The sequence below is a fragment of the Lissotriton vulgaris genome, chromosome 3_1 (genome assembly GCF_964263255.1).
Source record: "Lissotriton vulgaris chromosome 3_1, aLisVul1.2, whole genome shotgun sequence".
Lineage (NCBI taxonomy): Eukaryota > Metazoa > Chordata > Amphibia > Caudata > Salamandridae > Lissotriton > Lissotriton vulgaris.
The window spans coordinates 702,640,644-702,666,323 of NC_141689.1; the positions used below are offsets into that span (position 1 = coordinate 702,640,644).

General features: G+C 44.4%; 1 protein-coding gene across 1 annotated transcript in view; it reads left to right on the plus strand.

The window, feature by feature from the left end:
* MAN2A1 (mannosidase alpha class 2A member 1) overlaps nucleotides 1–25,680 on the plus strand; it is a 1,326,430-nt gene that overhangs the window by 139,691 nt on the left and 1,161,059 nt on the right. The window contains exon 3 of the mRNA XM_086961008.1: nucleotides 11,049–11,193. Within this exon, the coding sequence (XP_086817134.1) occupies nucleotides 11,049–11,193 (145 nt within the window). The remainder of the gene's footprint in view (nucleotides 1–11,048; nucleotides 11,194–25,680) is intronic.

A 25,680-nucleotide genomic window follows, 5' to 3' on the forward strand; every position in this document is an offset into this window, starting at 1 on the left:
GAACGCCCATTGCAAAAAAGTACTGAACTTCTCAAAATACGCACAAGAGATGGAGCAACCCATCGGCATACATTTATCCATGTAGCAGCGTCCTTGAAACACAAAACCTAAGAGACGCTGATCGTGTGGGTGTACCGGGAGCAACCGGAACGCTGACTCGATATCTGATTTAGCCATCAGCGCTCCGGGCCCCAGGCGATTCAACATGGCGACGGCCTCATCAAAGGATGCATACCGCACAGAACAAACTCCCGGGTCAATCGCATCGTTCACCGAAAGACCCCTAGGAGCGGACAAATTATGGATTAACCTGAACTCACCCGGGTCCTTCTTGGGGACCACTCCCAACGGTGAACAAACAAAGTTAACAACCGGCGGGTTTTCATATGGACCCGTAACCGGACCTCGGGCCACCTCCTTTGCAATCTTTGCCTGTACCACCGCCGTATTTTGTTGAACCGATAGTTGGTTCTTACACCGTGCTTCCCCCCGAAAATCCCCCGCCGGGATGCGGAAACCATATGAGAAACCGTCTCGCAACACCCCGGCAGAGACATGATCAGGATATTCGTTCAGCCAAGGGATCATTGCCATGATATCAACGGGAGTAGGTAACGGTGCCCCTCGGTCGATGTTAGACCTGTTTGGCCCCTCCTCTACCTCCTGTATCACCATTCTTGGCTCTGCACGAACTCTCGGGGTGTGAAGACTGTCCGCACCCTGCACACTCATGCCTGAACTTGCATGTCCCTTGTGGCCTAGTGCACTTGCCCCTGTTAAAGCTCCAACGGACCCCTTTTCTACCCGAGTTCCCGTTATTCTTTGTGTGCTTACGAAATTTGTTATCATACCCCATCCATTGATTGCCTTCATACGTTTCATAAAATTCCATTATACGTGTCTGGTAACAAGCTAATTCCGACAATACTTCAGGCCTACGTTCCCCCATGATTGCAGTGAACATTCCGAATGCTCTGGCCCAATTAGCGATCGTTTCATCTACTCTGAAACCCGCCATTTTTGCACGCCATACACTCGGATGCAACAACTCCTTCTGATTTTTAACGTGCTCTATCTCATAGTGATCGGTCAACAGCGAAAACATGTTCACATATTTATCCGCCCAAATCCTTTCTTTCACATCCATCGGGATATGTTGGACCACCTTTTCCCTCCTTGAGGGTAACGATCCCTCCCCCGCCATTGGCAACGGCTGCTTACCCGAACCAGTAGCTGGATCTGTTGTTGCTGCTGTTCCAACGCTCGACGCCGGTTGTTCCGAGGGATTCTGCGGGGAAACAAGAGGACAAGGTGCCTTCGCAGCATCTCTCGATTGCCGCAACTGCTTCATTATTAACCTGGCCTCCTCGGCCGTGTCTCCCGGTGCCACAGCACCCTCGTTGCTCTTGCCTAACCACGCCGCCAACTGGGTGGCCAGTTCCGGAGGCATATCCCCCTCGTTAACGGGTGTAACTACCACAGGGATCGGCTGTCCCGCGTTCGGGATCGGAACTGGGGCCTCAACTGACTGACCGGGCTCGCCGGAGGTGACTCGGGAACCAGGGCCTCCCCCCCTGCCGCCCTATTCCTGGCCCTTTTACCTCTCCCGGCAGGGACTACTCCCGGCAATGCTGGCCCGATGACTTTCTTCGGTCTACCCGTACCATTCATTGCCGCCATCTGCTTCTTCATGTTCGCCATGTCTTTCACCAGCATGCGAAGCATTTGTTCGGTCCCGACCTTCTTTCCGACCTTCTTGCCAGGCATCGTTCACGGCTATTCGACTCGAGGTCCAGGATCCAAAGCTTCGGAATCACTGAAATGAGAAACACAAAATTACAAGTTCTCAAAATTGGCTCCTTGTTCCGTCTCGGGCTCACGTGCAACGAGGAGGTGCAGCTTCCAAGCACAGGAACAAGAGGATGCTTCCTTAGATTGTTGCTCTTTTATTCTTCCTCGGGATGGCGTGTACCCTCCTCCGATCCGCCTACGGGGCGTGGCCAACGGTGTAGGTGTCTAGGACAACCCCTCTTGGGCGGGAAAAGGCGCGCCCCGGCTACGCCGCTTCGGGCATACCAGCCGAGACACGCCTCCCGCCCAAAATGGTTTCCCGGGGGGGTCAGGGCACCCTACCATACATACGTTCGGGGGGACCGAGTGGTCGCCCCTTTCCATATTTCACCTACCATACAAATATATCGTTCCAGTGCCTAGAGAAAACATTATACATTGTCTCTTGCACTTTTAGTGTCCTACATGGTAGACAAATAAAGTTGTCCATTCAAAATGAAAAAACGGGTGCAGACCATAACGCAAACATAATGCAGGGAGAAAACCATGCTGGCCAAGTGCCCAAATCAGTACACCATTCAGCATCTTTCTATCGAGATCATGTCCTTTCACACATTAAAAGTACCCATAGTACATTTATAATATGGAACAATGTCACTCACATTACATAACTCAGATTATGGCAAGTGCCCTAATTATATCAAAGCGAAAGGAATCAAAATCCACACAATCCACTGATGCCTGCCCCATACTTTCTAAATGATATTGTTACTACCATGTATAATAATTATATAATAGGAGACACCATTACATCATAGAGCAAAATGACCTGTTCCCAGGACACCCCCCACACCGCATGGCTCACCTGCTGTAGTTGTGATTCCCTTTTGTGTTTCTTGCCACTTTCGTGTTTTTATCATTCTCCCTCTCCTGTGATTAGATTCCTGGTTCGTGTGCCCCCACACGTTCCCGCCGCCGTTTCCCGCCGCCAACCCCTCGCAGCCCCGCCCCCTTTTCGCCTCGGAACCCCATTGGCCGCCCGCTCCCGCCTCCCAGCTGCTCCTCCCTCCCACTTGGCCTCATATGGAGCCCGTGCGGCGTAGGCGAGTGTGACTTGTTCCCAGGACACCCCCCACGCCACACGGCTCACCTGCTGTAGCGCGTCCTTGCCTGGTACCCCTAGCTGCTGCTCGTCCTCTCCCCGCTACTGGCCTCGTGATCCCCATTGTGCCCTTGCTGCCTTGTGTTCTTGTCACCTTCGTGTCTTTCACTCTCCTTCTCTTGTGACTGCTTCCTGGTTGTGATTCCGCTGTGCCCTTTGCTGCCTTTTGTGTTTCTTGCCACTTTCGTGTTTTTGTTACTCTCCCTCTCCTGTGATTAGATTCCTGGTTCGTGTGCCCACACCCGTTCCCGCTGACGTTTCCCGCCGCCGATCCCTCGCAGCCCCCCCCCTTTTCTCCTCGGAACACCATTGGCCGCCCCGCTCCCGCCTCCTAGCTGATCCTCCCATCCACTTTGCCTCATATGGAGCCCGCGCGTACGCGCAGCGGTCACGCGCAGCGGGCGCGGTGATTGTGCGCCGAAGGCACGCCAAAGGCAAGCCCGTCTGCGCCCGTCCGCGTCTGGACCGCGCCCAGCACCAGGACCGCGCCCAGCGCCAGGAACCCTGGACCTCGAGTATGCCAGCGCACCCGACGAACTTACGACCCTGCCTCCTCCACGCACTCAACGCCAGCCGGAACCCCGCCTGCTACCGAGCCACCCTTCACCTGCCAAGCCTGCAAATTCACCTGCCTCCGCACTTGCACCGCACCCGCCAAGCCAAGCTCCAGCAACAACTACCTCAAGTGCATCCTGATCAACACCCGCTCCGTCCACAGACACGCCGTCTAACTCTGGAACCTCCTCGACACTACATCACCAGACATCGCCTTCCTCACAGAAACATGGATGAACGCCTCCTCAGTCCCCGACATCGCCATAGCCATCCCGGAAGGCTACAAGATCACCCGGAGGGACTGTGTCAACCAAACCGGAGTAGGCATCGCCATCGTCCACAAAAACACCATCCGCATCACGACCAACTCCGACGACACCCTGACCACTGCCGAGTACCTTAATTTCCAGATTCACACCGACCCCAAGACCACCCTCAAAGGCACCCTCATCTACAGACCCCCGGGACCACGCACACAATTCAGCGAAGCCATCGCAGACTTCATCAGTCCGCACGCCATCATCTCCACAGACTACATCCTCCTCGGAGACCTCAACTTCCACCTGGAGAACAACAAGGACTGCAACACCGCTGCTCTGCTGGATAACCTCGCCAACCTCAGACTCAAGCAGCTGGTGAACACCCCCACCCACTACACCGGACACACGCTGGATCCCATCTTCTCCTCCAGCAAGCACATCTCCTTCAGCCACTCCACCGGACTACACTGGACAGACCACAGCTGCGTCCACTTCAACTTCAGGAGAACCACGACCCACCACCACCCGCAACAAGTTCCCAGCAGAAGCTGGAGCAAGATCACCGCCGACCAGCTCACCACCTCCCTCAGCCAGAACCCCCCCACCAACACGACGGACCCCAACGAAGCAGCCCGCAACCTCACACAGTGGCTGACTAACTGCGCCGACGAAATCGCACCAATGAAGAACCCTCTCAACAGACCCGACAACAGAAAAGCCTCCTGGTTCACCAACAACCTCAAAAACTCCAAGAAAACCTGTCGCACCCTCGAGAAAGCCTGGCGCCACGACCAGACAACAGAGAACATGACAGCCCTCAAGAACGCCACCCGCAAACACCACCAACTGATCCGCACCACCAAGAAGACAACATTCACAGAACAACTGGACAACAACACCCACAACAGCAAGGAACTCTTCAGCATGGTGAAAGAGCTCTCCAACTCCAGCGCCTGCAACAACGACATCTTACCCTCCCAAGACCTCTGCGACTCACTTGCCTCATTCTTCCACCGCAAGATCGCTGACATACACAACAGCTTCGGCGCGCTGACCACGCACCCAATCACTGAACCAGCGACCCCGACCACCACCCTCTGCACTTGGACCCCCATCAGCACCGAAGACACCTCCCGCCTGATGAACACCATCCACTCAGGCTCCCCTACCGAACCCTGCCAACACCATATCTTCAACAAAGCTGACGCCATCATCGCACCCCAACTCCGGAACATCATCAACAGCTCCTTCGCATCCGCCACCTTCCCGGACAGTTGCAAACATGCCGAGCTGAGCCCCCTTCTGAAGAAACCCACCGCGGACCCCACAGACCTGAAGAACTTCCGCCCCATCTCGCTCCTCCCCTTTCCAGCCAAAGTCATAGAGAAGGCCGTCAACAGACTGATCTCCGCCTTCCTCGAGACCAACGGATCCCTCGACCCCTCACAATCAGGCTTCCGAGCAAACCACAGCACCGAGACCGCCCTCATCGCAGCTACAGACGACATCAGGTCCCTGCTCGACAACAGAGAAACTGCGGCCCTCATCCTCTTGCACCTCTTAGCAGCCTTCGACACCGTATGCCACCGCACCCTGATTCAGTGCCTCAGCAACACCGGAATCAGAGGAGCGGCCCATGAATGGATCATCTCGTTCCTCGACGGAAGAACCCAGAGAGTCCGCCTCCCCCGTTCCGATCAGCGAACTCACGGATCCTCACTCAGCCCCACCCTCTTCAACATCTACATGAGCCCCCTCGCAGCCATCGCAAGCCAACACAACCTCAACATCATCTCCTACGCCGACGACACCCAGCTGATCCTCTCCTAACCAACGACCCAACCACCGCCAGAGCCAGCCTCCAGGAGGGGATGAAAGATGTCGCGGAATGGATGAAGAACAGCCACCTGAAACTGAACTCAGACAAGACAGAAGTCCTCATCCTCGGACCATCCCCCTCCCCCTGGGATGACTCTTGGTGGCCCCCGGCCCTGGGCTCCGCACCCAAGCCAACAGACCACGCTCGCAACCTGGGCTTCATCCTGGACTCCTCCCTCACGATGGCCAAGCAAGTCAACGCCGTCTTGTCATCCTGCTTCAACACCCTGCGCATGCTCAGAAAGATCTTCCGATGGATCCCCACCGAAACCAGGAAGACAGTCACCCAGGCCCTCGTCACCAGCCGCCAGGACTACGGGAACACCCTCTACGCTGGAACCACAGCCAAACTACAGAAAAGTCTCCAGCGCATTCAAAACGCCTCAGCACATTCATCCTGGACATCCCTCGCCACAGCCACATCTCTGCTCACCTGAAAGACCTGCACTGGCTCCCGTCAACAAAAGGATCACTTTAAGACTCCTCACCCACGCTCACAAGGCTCTCCACGGCAGGGGCCCGAAGTACCTCAACTGTCGCCTCACATTCTACACACCTAACCGCCAGCTCCGATCCGCCAGCCTCGCCCTCGCCATCACCCCACGGATCCGCAAAGCCACCGTCGGAGGAAGATCCTTCTCCTACCTGGCAGCCAAGACTTGGAACACCCTCCCCACACACCTACGGCTGACCGTGGACCATCCATCCTTCAGGAAACAACTCAAGACCTGGCTGTTCGAGCAGTAGCGACCCATCCCCACCCACCCACCCAGCGCCTTGAGACCCTTACGGGTGAGTAGTGCGCTTTACAAATTCTGCTGATTGATTGATTGATTGATTGAATGAAATAATAATCAAACCCCCAAGTGTGTTCTTTCTTAACTGAAGTGAAGTGACTTTGCCATGTGCCTCTGGAAAAAAGGGTAGGGTGCCCGTGAAGGTGAACTATCCATGTAGGTGGGCCCCTTCCTTTCTTCCTGTAGTGAAAAGAATAAACAAAGAGAAAAACAAAATAAAGATTCAAATGTGAGAAGAAACTCCCACTTTGCATAGAAATTTTTACAGTTTCTCATAGATAATTATCTTAAGAGACTAAAGAAGACATCAGAGAGCACAAAAGATTTAGTGGTTACAAATCACAATAAGATTACATTGTATACAGATGTATTCACAGCTCTTCATCTATGTTGAGCCCCCCAGGGCTCTTCGTCTGAAGGTCAATAATGTATTCCGATTCACATTGTTTCCGTTTCAATGCTCTATCTCCTCCCCTATGTGGTCTGGGGATGTGTTCCAGTATGTAGAAACTGAGTAGATTGCAATTCGAGAAATGGTGCTGCTGAAAATGACGTGCCACAGGATACTGCTGGTCTTGATTAGTAATTGCCCGCATATGCTCAAGCACATGCTTTTTAACTGGATGTAAGGTACTGCCAATGTACCTGAGCCTACACGGGCATTCAAGACAATATACTACAAAAGGTGTACCACATGTGAGAAATTGTGTTATCCGTTTATTTCTGTCACCCACAATTATACATTCTTTATGCATATAGCTATTCTTGCAGGCCTTGCAGTGGCCACAGGTAAAAACCCACAAAGACCCTGTTTAGTTATGGTGTTATACACTGTAATGTCACTGTGTACGAGTTTGTCCCTTAAGCTCATTCACTTCCTGTAGGTGATATTGGGGTTCTCATTTATCAAAGGACCGATATTCGGGTCACTTTTAAGTATCTCTCATTTTTTAGACAATATGTTCCTGATGTTTTTGGAACTCCGGATGTAGGTCTGGATAATCCGAGTAGTGTTCTCCATACCACTCTCTCTTTCTGAATTATCCGCAGTCATGTTCAGTGTATCTTTATGTTGTACTGCGTCCACTTTCCTGATGGTTCTATTCAGTACCCACTGCAGATAACCCTTGTTTTTAAACCTGTCAATCATGATGTTTTTCTCTTCCATGAATGCTGCAGTGGTACTACAATTTCGTTTTGCCCTCCGCAGCAGCAAATACATATATATATGTTCATCTATATTTATGTACATATATATTCATCCATATTTATATACATATATATTCATCTATATTTATGTACATATTTAGGTTAACTTTAAGTCTTATCACCACTAATCCGGAGGTCTCGGTACCGCGTTTGTTCACTTTGTTGGGCTGGTATGGTTCACGCTCAGGCTGTACTATAAACTGGCACAAGTCGGTCCTGTACAGCCCCAGGGGAGAGAACATGGGGCCTGCCCTACACGCGGCGCTACGGGTAACGACTAAGGCGTTTACATATTTAGGGATCTATATGATGAAGGATCGTGTTATTTCGTATAAGAAAATATCCAACGAGTCCTCGCAAACTTTGCAGAGGACGCGCTCAGATGGAAGACCCTCCCCCTCACAATACTAGGCCGGGCGGCAATGTATAAGATGATTACCCTGCCGCGGTTTTTATATGCATTGCAGAATGAGTATTTCCCCCTTCCCAACAGGTTTGTAAAGAGATAAATGAGGGGCTTTGGGCGTTGCTTTGGTTCGGGAAACAACCTAGGATAGCCCTAGAGACCCTACAGAGGAACCAATATGATGGGGGGATCTCCCTACCTAACATTGAGGCATATTTTTGGGCCGAACATCTGGTGCCAATCAACGACTGGCTTCATGCCCCTGAAGATCACCCCACCTATAGATTGGAGAGGGGAAACTGGAGCATCGCACATGTCTGCACTACATATATGGAGGTAGGGGAAAAGAAACACTACTATCCGCAAAACGGGTGACTGTAGAGCTGTGGGAAAGGGCGACAAGAAGGATTGGTTGGACGCACAAACCGTCGAGACAAACCCCGATATGGCATTGCACGTGGCTACGAGAGGTACATACGTTGAAAGGGTTTAAAAGGTGGGATGACATTGGTATTTCAGTTCTGGGTGACCTACAGAAACAGGGCGCTTTGAAGTCCTTTCAGGTGTTGAGGGCGGAATATGGATTGCACCACACACAGTTTCTGAAATATGCGCAAGTACGCCACGCCTGGCAGGCGGAGGGGGCGCTTTAAGGCCCCTTGCCGGAGTACGCTCCACTAGAGGGTCGCCTGCTGCAGGACCATGTCCCGGCTAAACTAGTTTCCTTGACTTACAAAACCCTGCTTAACAATATGCCGGACTGACTGGTGAAATTGAAAGGTACGTGGGAATCAAATCTGGGGGAGATGGACACACTTGACTGGGAGACTGCCTTGATGCATCTTAGGGACGCGGCAATGAAATCCCGACTCTGACTCATCCAATTTAAAATTCTCCATAGAGTTTATTATGATAGATATCGCTTGCATCAGATGAGATGAGCCAGAGACCCTAATTGTCTAAGGTGTGGAAATGCAGAGGGAAACTTTTATCGTACTATCTGGGAATGTAGGGTCATCCAGAACTACTGGGTCAAGATAATGGGGGAGCTTGGTGAAATACTTGAAACGGCCCTACCGATGGAGCCTAAATTGGTTCTATTGGGGATAACAAATGAAGTGGATTTGACCCGACCCCACTTAATTTTTCTAACACTGGCCTTAGTGGTGGCTAAGAGGGATGTGGCTCGGGCCTGGGGAGCTCCAAACCCCCGAGACTAGACGAATGGAGGAGGGGAATGGATATCTACATGGCAACCGAAAGGGTTACATATAAAGCTAGAGGTTGCCCGAAGAAGTTTAATAGAGTGTGGGGGAAATGGAGACGTTATTATGTTTTGGATGGGGGGCTTTGAAAGGGTGAGAATTGTCCTGCTTGTAGCCCTGGTGCTCGGGGGAGGGATTCGGCTGATGTTACATATTGCAGAAGTAGATGGCACGTTACTGTATACTGGCGAAGTGATCTGTTTTGTGCATCTCTGGAGAAGGTGGGTGGTGGATGGGGGGAGGGCAGGGTATGGTGGACAATCTTATGTGACATACTTGTTACATTTCTATGGTTTGAAAAAGCCAATAAAAAAAATTAAAAAAAAAAACTTTAAGTCTTATCACTTAATTCAATGGTATATTGTTTTTACCCACCATCTTCTAAGGGTACTTAACTTACCTACAACGCTGCTTGCTATTCTGATTCAAGCATGTGAATCTATGGAAGATCCAATAGTGGATAAGAGAATAAGTTACTTACCTGTAACTGCATTTATCTAGTATTGGTATATTTTTATAGATTCACATGTGACCCACCCTCCTACCCTAAAAGGCTCCCCTTATAGTTCAGAATAATTTATTCCCACTTGTGCGAGAAAATCTAGGGATTCAGCCTTTGTTGAAAGTGTTCTAGACAGTCCTTTTTCCTAATTTCTTATAGTTGAAGTTTGACTTTTTTAAAATAAGTAATAACAAAACATATGTGATCCTTGAGTAATCAAGAGTCGTCAAGTGAACAAACTTTTTCTCGGAACTCAAAGTTTCCATCAATAAATAGATATTTTATATTAGAATCAATCAGTTTAAACACAAAAAAACTTTATCAAAAGAACATAGAAACACATTTATTAATCATTATACACAGTTCCTTGGGGAATAGTGGGTTGCCCGATTGATGTTTCAGACTTTTTTTTAAAATAAGGGCATAGATATGTAGGCTAGTTAAGTGTCTTTGTAATGCCATATTGGCTTATGTTACTATATTATACTGATTTACTATAGTACCGTGGGACTCCAACTTTGAGGACGGAGAATGTTTCAAGCATGTAAATCTATGAAAGATATCAATACTGGATAACCGCAGTTACAGGTAAGTAACTTATTTTCTTCTTTGTACACATAATATATTGTAATATCTATCCCAAAGGAAAACAGTGAACGTTAAAGCTACTGAAAATATTATTGAATTTGAGAACAAAGCAGGCTGCCGAGAGAATGTGGTTTGCCAAGCAAGACCAAAGAAGACGGAGTAATGTGGCTTTCTAAAGCCGGGTGGTGAGGAGGTCTCTGAATCTAATTTAGGGATTTACCAAATGTTTAATATATACTGCTGTTTGCCTATAAAGGACATTCTTTTTCCGCAACTTTGTACTTCACCTATTTGAAAAACAGACACCTTCTTCCTAGTTTTATTTCTTACAATTAAAATGGAATCGAAATGACACCTGCCGCTTTCAGTAAAAAAAATATTATTAAGGATAATGTGACATCATACAGACCTGGATGGGCTAAAGTAAACCTAAGATTCCTCATTGAGTCTTCTTTTATGAGCTGACTTGCCTTCTCTGTCATTGACCAATGGTAAAAATAATGAAAATTGTACATCAGCCCTTAGCAAAGTTAAAAAATGGATGCAGATTGCTTGTCCTGCATGTCACAGAATTACCCTTTTCAGTTTACGGACCACCTTCTCATTTTTACCCAATGTTCTGTTTCTTATTTTAGATGCTGAATGTTTATGACATGCTTCCTTTTGATAATCCAGATGGTGGTGTTTGGAAACAGGGATTTCAAATTACATATGAGGAGAACGAATGGGACAGTGAGCCTCTTCAGGTGTTTGTTGTGCCACATTCACACAATGACCCAGGTAATATCAGCATACATTTACTGAACACGATTTGTCAGTCACATTTTCCTAGCAGCCTAACTATCATCAGTGTAGCAGGTACAGGGTAACCAGAGCACATGAGTATGAGGGGCTTACTGCACCCCCATCAAGCACGTCTTTTAGTAACCAACCAGATGGCATAGGGGCCATTTGCCTTGCTTGTCTTACATGCCTTACACGCCACTCTATACTCCGTTTGAGGAGAACTCTACTATCACAAACAGGTGCTGCTTTCAAATGCACACTATAAACATCAAGATGGAAGCTTAATTTTTCCTTCGTTTTTTCTCTTTTTCTGTGCTTTGATGAAAAAGTTACTGTGTACTACAAAGAAGTTCCAGACAGTGTTACCACTTTGTGCTAATTGAGCAAATGAGTGGGTTTTCCTCAAGCGAATGCTGAGGTACCTCATACCGAAGACTCTTGTTCTGCAGTTCCTTTTATTGTTAGTAAAGGTCTACTATCAATCCAGATAGACAAAAAAAAGGTTGGCTTTTAGGAAACAAACGATCAAAGAGCAGCAGCAGAGTTGTTGAAAGCACCTCCCTCTTTGATGACATTTTATTTCACTGTGCGCCTCTAAAGTACTCTAGTTGTAATGTATCCTATAACGTCTGACCAGTCATTTTCTAACACTATCATTTAACTAAACCTCCATTAATGGAAAGTCTAGGTTTGAATGACTTTAATACTGAACTGTGTAGCATATAAGAAAAAAATTTATGTGACCATAACGTTGATAACACTAAGAAGCTTTTGCAGAGAACGAGGTTTGCAGGCAGGAAAGCTTCTCAACAAATTCGAAGTACTCTCTTTAGGCCGAAGCACTAGTTAGTGTTTAATAAAATGTCTATCGGTAATCACTAAAGAGACTCGGAATCTATTCCAGTGTTTAGTGATTTCCGATCTTTCAAACTCCACCTCTGTTAAAGCTTTCTAAAAATGTGAATAGTACCCTAACACTCTCTCAAATTATGTAGCTTTTTGTTAGGGACTATATCATTATAACCTGCTACAGAGGGCAATACTGGTTAACTGCCTCACTCCAGTTTTGGCGTTGAAAAATATTTTGAGTGTTATAATCCAGCAACTAAAATACAATCTAAGAATAATAGCAAAATAGTCATCCATTTTAGAATATAGCTGATACAATAGTAAGTAAAAATGCTTATCTATACTAGAATTCGATACTAATCATGAATTATCAAAAATAAAACATATTTAGGATTACCTATATAATATTATCTTATACAGTCTTATGATATTTGACAACTTAGCTAATATTAAGAAAAAACATTCAGAGTCTTCCAAATAAAAGATGCATTAAAAAGTGGCTTCTTATTAACAGGGAATTCATTTCCATTTATCTTAAATATTATTCACTTTCACCAGGAATGTGGAGATATATAGTAAGCAGATTTTAATTTCCTAGTAATTAATTTGATATCAGAAGAAATTAATAAACTAAATAGTCTAACATCTATATTCAAAAGTGAAAATGTAACAAATGAATATTTACCAATAATAATTCCATATATAATGGGATGATCAATATAAAAAAGTTGATTTTACACCTGACAGACCAATATTTACTAATAACTGGACACTCAAATAGCATATATTTCAAGTAGACGGGTTCGTTTTAAAATTCCAGCAATATGGTTTCTCAAACGTTTTACATTGTATAACTTAGCTAGAGTCAGTTTGAAAGAATTTTTCAGACATATAGAAGATGAAAGCAAACTTGATACATTACACAACCAGATTTTTTCCACATTTGCCTAGAAAATATTTATGTCTGAGATGGGCTGCCAGGATTCAAATGGGAATTAACAATATTAATTATATTCATTCATGACAAATATATACAAAGTAAATGAGGAAAAACCAGCAAAAATGCAAACAATGTAAGCCAGGTGTATACTTTTGAAATACAAATTTATGTAAAAGATTCTATTACAAACAAGGGTGCAAAATATAATACACATAAATACAAAAGTGACTGAGATAACTTTTTCTAACAACAACTGTTTTCTCATAGACACTTTTGTTGTAGCCCATTTCAAATAATTTTAAATTAGGAAAACAGCATTGAAGATGCAATGAACAATTCCAAATAGACATTTACAAATAAAAATGTGTAGGATTGTCGATGTTTTGGTCTTGTTTTGAGTTAACATCTGTAAGACGACAATACTATAGATTGCTGGAGGCCATTCTGCACTACTTTTCTGTAAACTATCATCCACATGTACTGTATATAGGGTTATATTCATTTATTGCTCCAGGATCTTCAGTCTACATAAGAACATTACATCCTGAAGATGGTCTTATAGAGGTTAGCACAAGACAAGACTGAAACGTCAACAATCCTACCCATTTTCAGTTGTGAATGTCCATTTGGAATTTTTCATTGTATCTTCAGTGATGTTTTCCTCATTTAAAATATTTGAAATGGACTACAACAAAAGTGTCTATGAGGCAATAACTGTTAGAACAAGTTATATCACAGTTACTTTTGTATTTATGTGTATTATATTTTGTACCCTTTTTTGTAATAGAATATTTTACAAAAATGTGTATTTGAGAAGCATACACCTGGCTTACATTTTTTGTATTTTTGCTGGTTTCTCTTTACTGTGGATATATCTGTCTTGAATGAATATGATTAATTCTGTTAATTCACTTGTCATAAGCCACTAACTAGGGCTTATAAATCCAGTTTTTTTTATTCTAGAAGATTTTTGTTTAAAAAAAAAAAAAAAAATCGTAGTACAACCAGAAAACCAGGGGTCTAAGAGAAATGGATCTATTCATCCATTCGATAGACGCTACTGTAATTAAATCAGCGGAGAAAGCAGAAATTCCTATTGAGCCTAAATGTAAAGTACGCGACCATGAACTGTGATCGTGAACACAGGTGATTATCAGTGAGACTCAGTGAAAATGGATTCCCATCTAGATCATTGAGACCATCTCCACTCCCACTCTGTGCAATCACTGTGCTGACCAGTGCAAAAAACGGTAGTCTCAAACAAATCTTTGACTACCCAATAGGCCCTATTTGGTAGTCAAATATTTGTTTGGGACTACCACTGTTCTTGTTTTTAATTAGAGGGCAAAACAGTCTACAGAATAAAATGTCCCTTCTTTTTGTTTTTGCCACCCTATTTTAACTCACCACGTTTTTCTTTCTTCGCACTGCACCGATTCCCATATTTATTCTATCTACTTCATGGTCAGCACAGTGATTGTGGGCTAGACTCACAAACTCCTTTTGGAGTGTGGGAGTGGAGATGGTCTCAATGATCTAGAGACAGACCGCCCCACGGCCATGGATGACCAGATGAGAATATAGATCATCACAAGACATTTGATGGGAATCCATTTTTACTGAGTCTCACTGATAATCACCTGTGTTCACGATCACAGTTCATTGTCGCGTACTTTACATTTAGGCTCAATAGGAATTTCTGCTTTCTCCGCTGATTTAATTACAGTAGCGTCTATCGAATGGATGAATAGATCCATTTCTCTTAGACCCCTGGTTCTCTGGTTGTACTACGATTGTTGTATGGGGATACGAACCAAGGCAGGTCTTTAAATATCCCTTGGACCCCCTTTCCCTTTGTGTTGTTATAAAAAAAAAACCCTTGTAGGCACTCTCACCAATTACTAGTACAATTTACTTAAGCCTCCAAGGGTCTACTGGGTTGCCCAAATTTTTGCCAGGATTCACATGGGAGCCTATTACGATGTCGGGCGGATTGCCACCAATAGGTTGACGGTGGCGGTCCGCCGACAATCTGAGTTAGCGGGCCAACCTCCGCATTACGATGCGGTCGGTCAGACAGCTGCAGCCTGGGAAAAAGACTGACGTGTTCAATAGGATCGGAGATCCCATCGAGCGTTGGTCGGACAGATAATCTCCAAATGGCGGCGTTTTTGCTAAGGCACTGCTGTCGGGATTGTGATATCGTTTCTGACAGTCTTTCCATGTCTGACTTTGCGACATAGAAAGGCTGCGAAAAATGACTTCCGGGGCCCCTAGCAGGGCCTCATGTCCCTCCATGGCCTCCACTATGAGGCCTGGGCAAACAAACATGCATCGCGTGGCAGGCACCGCATGGTGTCTGCCACACTGTGAGTGGCTGGTTTAAAAGTGTATTTTTTCAATTGTGGCTTGTGCTGCATCCCGCAGCACAGTCTGCAAGAGAAAAAAGACACTTTCCGACCGCCGTGAAGGCGGTCGCATTGTAATAATGGAAGCAGGACTGCATACTCCTTCTCAGGGTTTCCACTATGATTTCCACTATGATGTTGGGAAATCGTGTTGGGCCTCTAGTTTTAATAAATTGCTAGAATTTGCATCAATCAATTTTTATGCTTAAGAAGCAATATTACCAGATAAGCTATGCATAGTTAAAAACAACTCGAGAGCCAAACATTGAGGATCAGGAAATAGAATTGTTGTAAGCATTGAGAAATGCATTACAGAATATAAGTAAGTAAGTCGTTTTTCTAGTGCCAATTAGTTAAAACCTTTGCAATATAGGCAAACAATAATATCAGCGTTTGAAAATTATGACAACGGTTACATAAAAACAGATAACATATCTCTGATATTTGTAACCAGCGATCTGAAACTGAAATTATAAATCAGAAAAAAGATAAAAACCTATTTATTACTGCCGAAAATAGTTTAAATATAAACTATGCCATCATGGATCCATTTTTTTCCAGTGAGAGGTCGGCTTATTCAGCTTAATCATGGGATTATTCCATAAAGTTACCTTGATAGAAGATTCAATACTATTACTAAATGTTTCATCTAAACTTAATGTCACATTTTAAAGATTTAAAGAATAAAACTTTGCTTTTTTAAGATCCATTGCAAGAATTGATTGCAAATGAAAAAGTGTTATATTTCTTTTGAAGAAAACCCTAAGAGTGGTAATTGTGGGTAGGGATTAGAAAACTAATTAACACTTTGCATTGTTAGATAGGAAAAACAATACTTCTTAAAAACTGGGATACCGAGTCCCTTCTAATTTTCAGATTTGTGAAGTTTTTTTTTTATATGTTATTTCAAATAAATTCAGCAACAAATTGATTATGAATGGTAAAAAAGATGTTTCATAGGTAACATTGATAGCATGAGATGCATTTGTGGAGCTATTACTATTTTAATTGCCTCAATTTTCCCTCACCATGATAAGTTGAGGGAAGACATTTTTTCCGTAATTTGAGTTAATACCTGTTTTGCAATTTAAATCAACTGCATTTTTAATTGAATTTAAAAATAAATTCTAAGATAATTAAGACCCGTGGTATTCCACATAGTGTGTGTGCGCCATGTAAAATATACGTAGTGTAAAATATTTTCAGAGGAATGAAAATACGTTTTATTGATGTTTACATTATATATTGATACTAATATATAACCATCAATAACAACTCATTTCACTGGTATGGTATGTATAGGGTCTTTAACATATAGAAAAACTTCTGCATCAGCAGAAACTTTGAGAACTGTATTAATTGATGGTAATGCTTGTATTGTTCACAGATGTACGAATAAGAGGTATTAGTGCTTTACTGGGTAAAATGAAAAGTAAGGGGGATAAAGAACATCAATGACTAGTGCCTCTAAACAGGTGAAAAGGGGAAGAATTAATGCCATTAGCAGCAATAATTGTGGTTGATGGCGGTCAATACAGTGCTTTAAACCATAGAAAAAAATGTACAACAAAAACAAACATTTTTCATAGTTCTAAATGAAAACTTTCAGCTGACCTTATCAAAAGCTGTTTTCAGCATCTAAATCTAATGTGTAATGGGACATTTACATTTCTTTAAGGAGGTGATAGTGTGACATAGTAATCTAGCATTGTGTGTGGATAATCTACCTTTCCGGAAGCCAGCCTGTTCAGGATGAATAATATGGTTCAGAATGAGACGTGATGATATTTGGGGATTAATGTAGGATCTTTATCTGGTTTAAGAAGCACAATAATAGTTATTTCTTTAAAAGATCCCTCCACAGAAACTTTATTTGCAAATTCCTGAAACATTGATAGTAGGAGAAGAGAAAGTTGGTTCATAAAAGTTGAATTAACTTCTGCTGAAATACCATCAGTATGTAAGGGTGTTCCGGCATTTAAAGATCTAATGCCATTACAGACCGCTTTCATATTAAAAGGAGCATAAAGAATACTTCTGGCAGAAGGATGATAAGTTGCAATTTACTAAGAATTTATTTAATGTGGTATCTTAAATATCATGAGGGTTACTGTAAAAGTTTGAGCAAAGTTTCTGACATTGTTTAGCTATTTCCATGACAGAGACAAGTAAATGCCCATCTGGATTTCTTCTAGCATGTATCGTTTTTCTTTTAATTCATATGTAATTAGCAAAAAGTGTTTGTTTTGCAATGTTTGCATTGAATTGGAAATAGTAACATGTCTAATACAATGCTTGAAAGCATCCCAATGAGTTCTGTTGAAACTGTCCTCTGGTTGATTATTATGTAAGTGTTCAGAGATAATAACTTGTTTTGGTGTACTTTAGATAGTACATTATCAGTATTCATTCTCCATGTGTGCTTATATTTAGGAATATGTAAGAAAGTGGCTCTGTATATACTGGACCAAAGTAAGGTACGGTGTGTACAGAGTCCACAGTCCCCAGAGGTTTGACAGAGGCTAAAGTTAGATATAACCTTACTCTCTAAAGTGGTAGCTTGTTCGAGCAGTAAGGCAGTATAGGAGGACCGTGTTTGTTGTACACACTCAGTCAGCAAATGGTGTCACACACTCAAGAACTGAACTCTATGCCAATTGTTTTGTATCAAAAGATATAGTTTTCTTTTAGAACCAACAAGGTATCAAAATATACTTTCTCAGAATGAGTTACTGTAGTTAAATACTTTTCAAATAGGCAATAGACTTTTTGATTACAATAGTTACAGTTTGTTGCAATAGGCAACAAAATTTCAAATACAATGAAACGTTGAGCTCAATGGGAATTTCCAGTTAAATGCAATTAATTGCTTTGTAGATTACTTTTCTAACCACAGGATTGGATCCTAGATTCAGTCCTGGGACATGTTCTGTAAACAGTTAAGTAAAAGCGTTTTGGTTACAATAGTGATTTTTAAGGAATATTATTGTATTTTCAAAGTTGACACTTAGAAACTTTTCAGTGAAAACAAAGCAATGTTATCCTGTGGGAGGAAATTCACCTAGCAGGTAAGTAGCGTTATGATTACTTTTTCTTACTCTGTGTTGGATCCTGGATCCAGCACTAGTGCGTCTCCTGTAAACAGTTGAAGGAATGCGTTTAAATCAAACAGGCGATTTTTAAGGAATATTTGTCGTTTCTGAAAATCGGCACATGGAAACTTTTCTGATGAAAACCAGACAATGGGTTCCTATGGAAGGAAATTCAGGTTACTGGTAAGTACGGTTAAAATTACTTTTCAGGGTCAGTGCTGGGCTAAAAGAGGCAGCACTGGGTAACTGATAACAGGTGAGGAACAGGTAGGCACCCCGGAGGTGGGCACAGGGGGCCTGAGGGTGCCGGGTGCAGGGGTGTCTTTTCAAGTTGGGAAATCTTACCCTCTGCTGGTCGGAGGGGTCCCTGGTTCTGAGGCTGCCGGCAACGTCTGGGTTGTCAAGGAGGGTCCTTGGGCACTGGATTCCAGGTCAGAATTGCCGGTGGGACGTCCTCAGGGTCTTTGTCTACTCGGGCACAGGCCGGGCTCGGCAGGTGCAGAGTATGCTGGATTCACGGTTCCTGGCTGGCACCAGGGGAATCGCTGTTTGAGCAGAACCACTGCTCATGGGAGTCCCAGTCTCTAAGAGGGTCAAGGCAGGCAGGTCCTCCGGGGATCTCGAGGTTGCTGTCCGCAGGAGACACCAGGGTTTAGCAGGAGCAGGTTCAAGGATCAACAGGCCTGTTGGGCTGGGCCAAGTCAGTTGGTGTTGTACTCTTGTAAGCAGCTGCACGGCAAGTCTTCTTCTTCTTGGTCTTCTTTCTTGTTTCGAAATCTGGATCTGAGGAAGGAAGGTTCAGGGTGCCCCTGAATACTAAATTTAGGGGCGTTACAGGTAGGGGCTTGGCAGGAACCAATAGGTCCCTGTCCTGGGGTGGGTACACCCTCTATCCTGCTCCTCTCCTGTGGGAGGGGGGCAGGAGCCTATCTCTGATGGGGCAGGGCTCCCTATCCTCAAGATGGCCGGAGCCCGGAGTTGTGCTTCACCTCGCCTCTCCCACCTCAGGGGTGGAGTTGGCACAGGCTGGCACACCCCCTTTCCTCACGTAGGGTTTCCCGCCAGTCTCTCCGCCAGAGTGGGGGTCAGAACCGGTGGGGGCCAGTTGCTGAGTACAGCAAGTGGCCTGGAGAAGCTCACAAAGGTGGTATGCCTTTAAAGCTTCCCCCTGCCCATCCTGGGGGAGTAGACCAAGCTCCTCGCCCAGGATGTGCATTGTTGCAGGCCAGGGAGAGCGGGGGGCTCTCCATCCAGTGGTCCAGCAACATGTCTGCTGTGTGGCAGCCTCTCAGACAAGACGTGGATTGTAGGTTAGGTTTCAGGGGGTATCTCTAAGATGCCCTCTGTAGTGCATTTTACATTAAATCCCACACTGGCATCAAGTGTGGGTTTAATGTGCAGAGAAGTTTGATATCAAACTTGTCATTCTTCAATGTAGCCATAATGTTGCTGTGGAGTTCGTGATGACGTCCTCCCTGCACCATATACTCTTAATGACAACAATGCACTTACAGTGCCCAGGAATGGCCCTGGGTACTGTAGGGGCACAGGGCTCGTGCACCTGTGACGACACCACTGGCATAGTGCCCCCAGCTAGAGGGGGTGACTGAGGTATGCCAGGGCAGTGGGTTTGTAGGCATGGCACACAGGGATGTGTGCCATGTTGACTCTCTGTTTAGTTCTGCACCAAGTCTCTCAGCCTGCAAAGGCAGGGTGTGTGTGTCAAGGTACAGGGCCAATGAGGATGGCACAATAAGTGCTGCAGCCCTTAGGGGTCTTCTCTGTTCAGAATGCCCTGGGTACCTGGAGTACCATTTACCAGGGGCTGACATGTGGCCACGTATGCCAATTGGGTTTTAGTTTCAACACCGTTTTAGGGAAGGAACACAGGCCCTGGGCACCTGATTGGCAGGAGCCCAGTGCACACTCAGTCAAAGCACCTCAGCAATGCAGCAAAAAGTGGGGGCATACCACGCAAGAAAGATGTCACTTTCTCACAGAATATCCTTCAGAGTAAAAAAAACAACGAATTAAGGCATGATCTGAAACCGTCTAATTTAAGATTGGCATAAATTCTTGGAGGTAAGTAAATAGTACATTACTTGAATATGTGGAATGAGCATTAGAATAGAAAGTAAAGTGGGAGTTGAGAGTCTGCAATGATCAATTAACAGTGTATCAGTCAGGAATGCTTTAAATAATGCATATGACCATGGGGGGATGCAATGTAACTGTTGAAATTCTATCTAAAAGTGGGTCAGATATCATGTTAAATTCTCCTTGAATACGAGGACAGTCCCAATAGTAAAATTTCTGAAGAGTTGATTTACAAAAATGAGCATCATAGGAACATAAACATTAAAGAAATGAATGGGGTATTTCTCAATTGATGTTTGAACATACACATATCGACCGTCAGAATAATGTTTGTCATTTTAAATGGTGACTTATAACTTATGAGAGAAAAGAATATAGCTACACCATTTTTAGGCCCCTGCATAAGTGATGAAACTATATTGCCAACCCATGATTTTGTCATATAGGCCAGAATATTATCATCAATGTGAGTTTCTGGTAGAAAACCAATATCTACTTTACATTTACATAACATGTTATATTTTTCATTTCTTTATTTGATGATCAAGACCTTTAACATTTAAAGTTGCATTTTTTTAAGTATCTCTATTTGCCATAATGAAAAGAAGTAGGAAAGTATAGAAAATGAATTAGAGGACTAGAACTAAATAGAAGGAATAAATAGAGAAAGTAGTCCGTATGGAACAGCAAACAGAACAGACAAGACCGATAACCTTGAGGGAATAAAACACTAATTAAATCATTGAGATAGTGAAGGTACAATCCAAGATAAAGATAGAGCACCATGGTACCTCCTGAAGAAAAGAAAATGACTACAAAAGCTATATGACTGAAAAAACATCCTGTATCAAATGTAGAAGCTTGAGAATCCTTCACAAACAGAGCATGACAATTCAAATATGCAACCAGATCTGCAGGTGAAGAGAAAGACTTAAAAGATATAATGTTTCGATATTCACATGACTAATGGATCAAAAAGTCTATATTTGTAAACTGCTTCACAAAGTCGTGGACAGAGATCTGAAAATTACTTACACAGTGCAACAGAACTTTTAGCAAAGTCTTATATTTTATTTCCTTCCACCTTTAAGGATTGGAATATTCCTGACAGCTTTGTGTATTACTATGAGATGGTGATAATGCAATACTTTAAATATTGTTCATGAAGCCCTCACCCACCAACCTAGTTGGTGACATGCTTCATCATCGGGCCCACCACCGTGACACCGAATGTGTCCCGGGTGTGCTTCGATGCGGAGCTGGTATATTCGCTGAGTGTGCAGTGTCATGAGTGAGAAAGTGAAGTTAAAAGCTATACAGTAGGTCCCAGTACCCGAGGGTAAATAAATAAGTTTAATGACTGGGCCTCTGTTAGCAATAAAAAGGCTGTTAGACGCGGTGGAGTGTGAATTATGACCTCCTGCGTCTGGTGTGGTCTACATGTTTCAGCCAGGCCTTATTAAATTTAAAATTGGCTTTCCTCAGGACCAAGTGAGTATAAAGTGCAAAAAACTAAATGATAGTGTTTGTGTTGTTGGTTTATGTGTCGCACTCGCTAAGGTGTGATTACATGTAAGAGGGGGATTCCCTCTAGTTTTGCTACATATAACAAGGACAGAGACAAACGTACAAAGGAGAGTCATTTTAGTATTGTGAGAAAAATATAATCACATTTTGTAGCCGACTTGTAAGGTGAGTGAATGACCTATATGCGGCTATGGTGTGGTCATATTTGACCTACATTGGTTTCAATAAGTACCGATTGTTGTGGTGAGCTAGGACAGTGGATAATAGCATTTGTGAGGTACAGGTAAGTAGAGGTAGGTATCCTCACACTGGCTGTTTGCTGTCAAAGGCTTCCTTGGGTCACCTGGCAGAGAAAAAGACCCTAGGACAAGGATAGGGAAACTAGTGGTTTACATCCAACCTGTAGGGAGAAAAGAGGTTGCTTACCCCAGTTGTAGTGGTAGTGTTGAGTTACTCACGGTATTCCCGGTCTAGATCCTCCTTGGACCTATCGTCCTTCTGCGGTGCCCGGAACGAGTGAGTGAGGACCTTGAGCTCGGGTTTAAGTAGCCCCGGTCGTTGGTTCCACCTGGGATAAGTGGAAATAAAGGGAGGGATGCGCTCGCGCTGACTGCACTGTCATTGTTTGTTATGCGCACGCGCTCGGGAGCGTTTTGCACGCATGCGCGCATTAGGCTTGCAGTTGATTTCAAAGACGCGCTTGTGGGGAGCATGTGCGAGAGAGATTAGCGCGTCTATGGTTGCACGTTGTGGGCACGTGCGGTGATTCCAAAGGGTAGGCGCTGTATAAGCACCTGAGTTCGAGAGCACTATTTACTTTTTCTGGTTGGGAGTGACAGAGGGGGACTCTGTGATAGACTGAGAGGCAGAGGGCACAGGGAACCAATTGTTTTTTACAGGTTGATGGAGTTCCACGGAATGGAATCGTTCAGGCCCTTTGTATGGGTGGACAATCGGTATATCCATCGCTGTTCTTTTTGGAGAATTATTATTTGTAGGGTCAAATTGTTCAATGACTGTCCATGTGAAGTCGTTTGGGATATGGTTGTGAGTTAGGAAATGATCCGTCAGTTTACTGATATTTTTGCCACATCGGATGGTACTTCTGTGTTCTGTCATTCTTGTCCTTACTTTTCTGGACGTCATCCCGATGTATCAGAGCCCACATCTACAGGTAATCAAGTATATTAGGTTTGAGGAGTTACAGTTAGTGAACTGTCGTTGTGTCCAGGTTTTTCCTGTTTCTAGATTTAGGGTTTTTGATGCTAAAGTCAGATGGCACACGCTGCAATTATTGCATGGCTGGTGGCCTGGGAGCTTGGGAAGGCCCCAGGCGTTGAGGATTATGCTGCTGGGTGGAGAGGAAGTGCGTCTTGGTCTTGTATGGACCAGTTGGTCCTTGAGATTCTTCGCTCTCTTGTAGGCGAATCAGGGTTTTTCCCTATAATAGGGAAGCACTATTGGAAACAACCATCAGGGCCCCTGAGGAACCACGACTAACCTGTGTGACAACATACAACACAGCATCCAACCAGGTCTCCAACATCATTAACAGGAACTGGAAGATTATCAACACGGGCACAAGAAACTGGGAAAAACCCGGAGGTGCGGGAGACGGACACTGGGTGCAGGAGAGGCCGCGGCTGCACACGAGGATGTTGGGACTTGACATGGCGGCTGCACTTTATGTTTCCCAGCTGTGAGTCCTGAGGAGACGCGGCTCCTGTGTGTTGCCCCCGCTCAGTTGAGGACCGGATATACGCCAGAGACTGCGGTGCCCCGTGGATTTGGGAATATAGCTGGTAGCTGAGGGCGGTGTCAAAGTTGAACCGGGCTACTGTGGAGTTGGCACCTGGTGCTGTGACATCGCCGATGGGCATGGCGCAGCTCTGAGGAGAACGGCGCTGCGAAGGCTGTTTCTGCCCGATGCTGCGGAGGGTCAGGTGAGGCTGGTGTGGGCGGAGGAGCCCTTGTAGAGCCATTAGACGACCTTGTCTGGTGGGGCCCCTGCTTACGGGCGACAAGACTGGGATTGAGGGCTGAGATACGGCTAGAGGTGCCCCTTGTGACAGCGGGGACGGGCACACGGACAGCGTGAGTCACGAGGGGGGCGAACGGACAGCGGGATACAACCATGCGGGACCAGGACGATCGAACAAATGATGAAAAACAGCCATGTAACAAAAAAAAAATAAGTACACGCCCACAGTGGACACGTCTTCATGACGTTGAGAAAAGCCTAAATCTGCTCCGGCATTGATGGACAGATCTCTGTTCGAATGGCTAGCCTCCATTTATGGAGCTAGCCAATGGAACAGAGGGGCGGGACAACACACACATACTGTACACGTAAGATTTCGCCTGCGCCGAAAAGCTGAGCGGTGCGCAGCTTTCGACAGGCGAAACCTAAAAAGTAGCTAAGAACAAACACAAGGCATCGTTTTTTGAACAGATGCCTGTGTGTTCAGTTTGTTATATTCATTAAAAGATTTGCAAAGCAGCAAATTGACACATTGTGTATAGGGTCTGTGGACTCTTCTGCTTGGATTCAATTGTTAGTCGAAGACACATGGGACAAGTAGTTCAGAGAAATCAGTCAATCCGAAATAAAACACCTCAGTCCTTTCGATGTAATGCTACTTAATTCTCTATCCAAGGCAACTGAATCTAGTAAGAAATAAACAATGTTGCAGAAGAAATGTATTCACCTGTACCAATAGTTAGATCACAGCATGTGTCTCTTTTAAAGATTAGCTTGCTTCCAACCCACTTACTATAGGCACGGTATTCCTAATCTGCAAGAGAACACTCCTTTACTGTAAACTTAAATTCTAAACTGTATGTTCTTCTTTTGTATATCACCATAACTTGTTTTATTTTACTTGTCTTTGTTTTAAGGAATCTGGTGATTTTTCAGTGTGCATCCCATTGTATTTTTCCTATGTCATTACTAAGTTCTAGGGCCATTGCTTATAGGTGACCAAAGCTAGCAATGCTTTGTGAATGTGATTTAAGGTCCATGCCTAATGGTTGGTAATATTTAAAACATTAGCTGGCACATGCATCAAAGCTTTTTGTGATCACAAACGGTGAGATTCGCAAAAATCGCCCATTTGTGATCGCAAAATTCGCTTTTGCGATGCATCAAGGGTCAAGGCCCTTGCAATTTGAGAATTCGCAATTAATTGTGAGTTCTCAAATTGCGATTGCATTTAGGGAATCGCAATTTAAGATTCCTTAAATGCAATGCATTAAAGTACAATAATTAGCGATTTCGCTAATAGGGGGCACAAATTACCATGAAGTTGAACTTCATGGTAATTTGCAAAAACGTTGAAAAGTGCACTAAAGTGCATTTTTCAAAGTTCCATTTTACACACACACATGCCCTTAGGGCATGTGTGTGTGTGTTCAAGATTTACTCAAATGCAGATTTCAGGGGTGCAACAGGGTGTCCTTTTGACACCCTGGCACCCTTGAAATTGCATTCTCAATTTGCGATTCTCTAATTGAGAATTGCAAATTGAGAATGTCTTCCCAGAATAGGGAGGTATTCCCTAATTGCTAC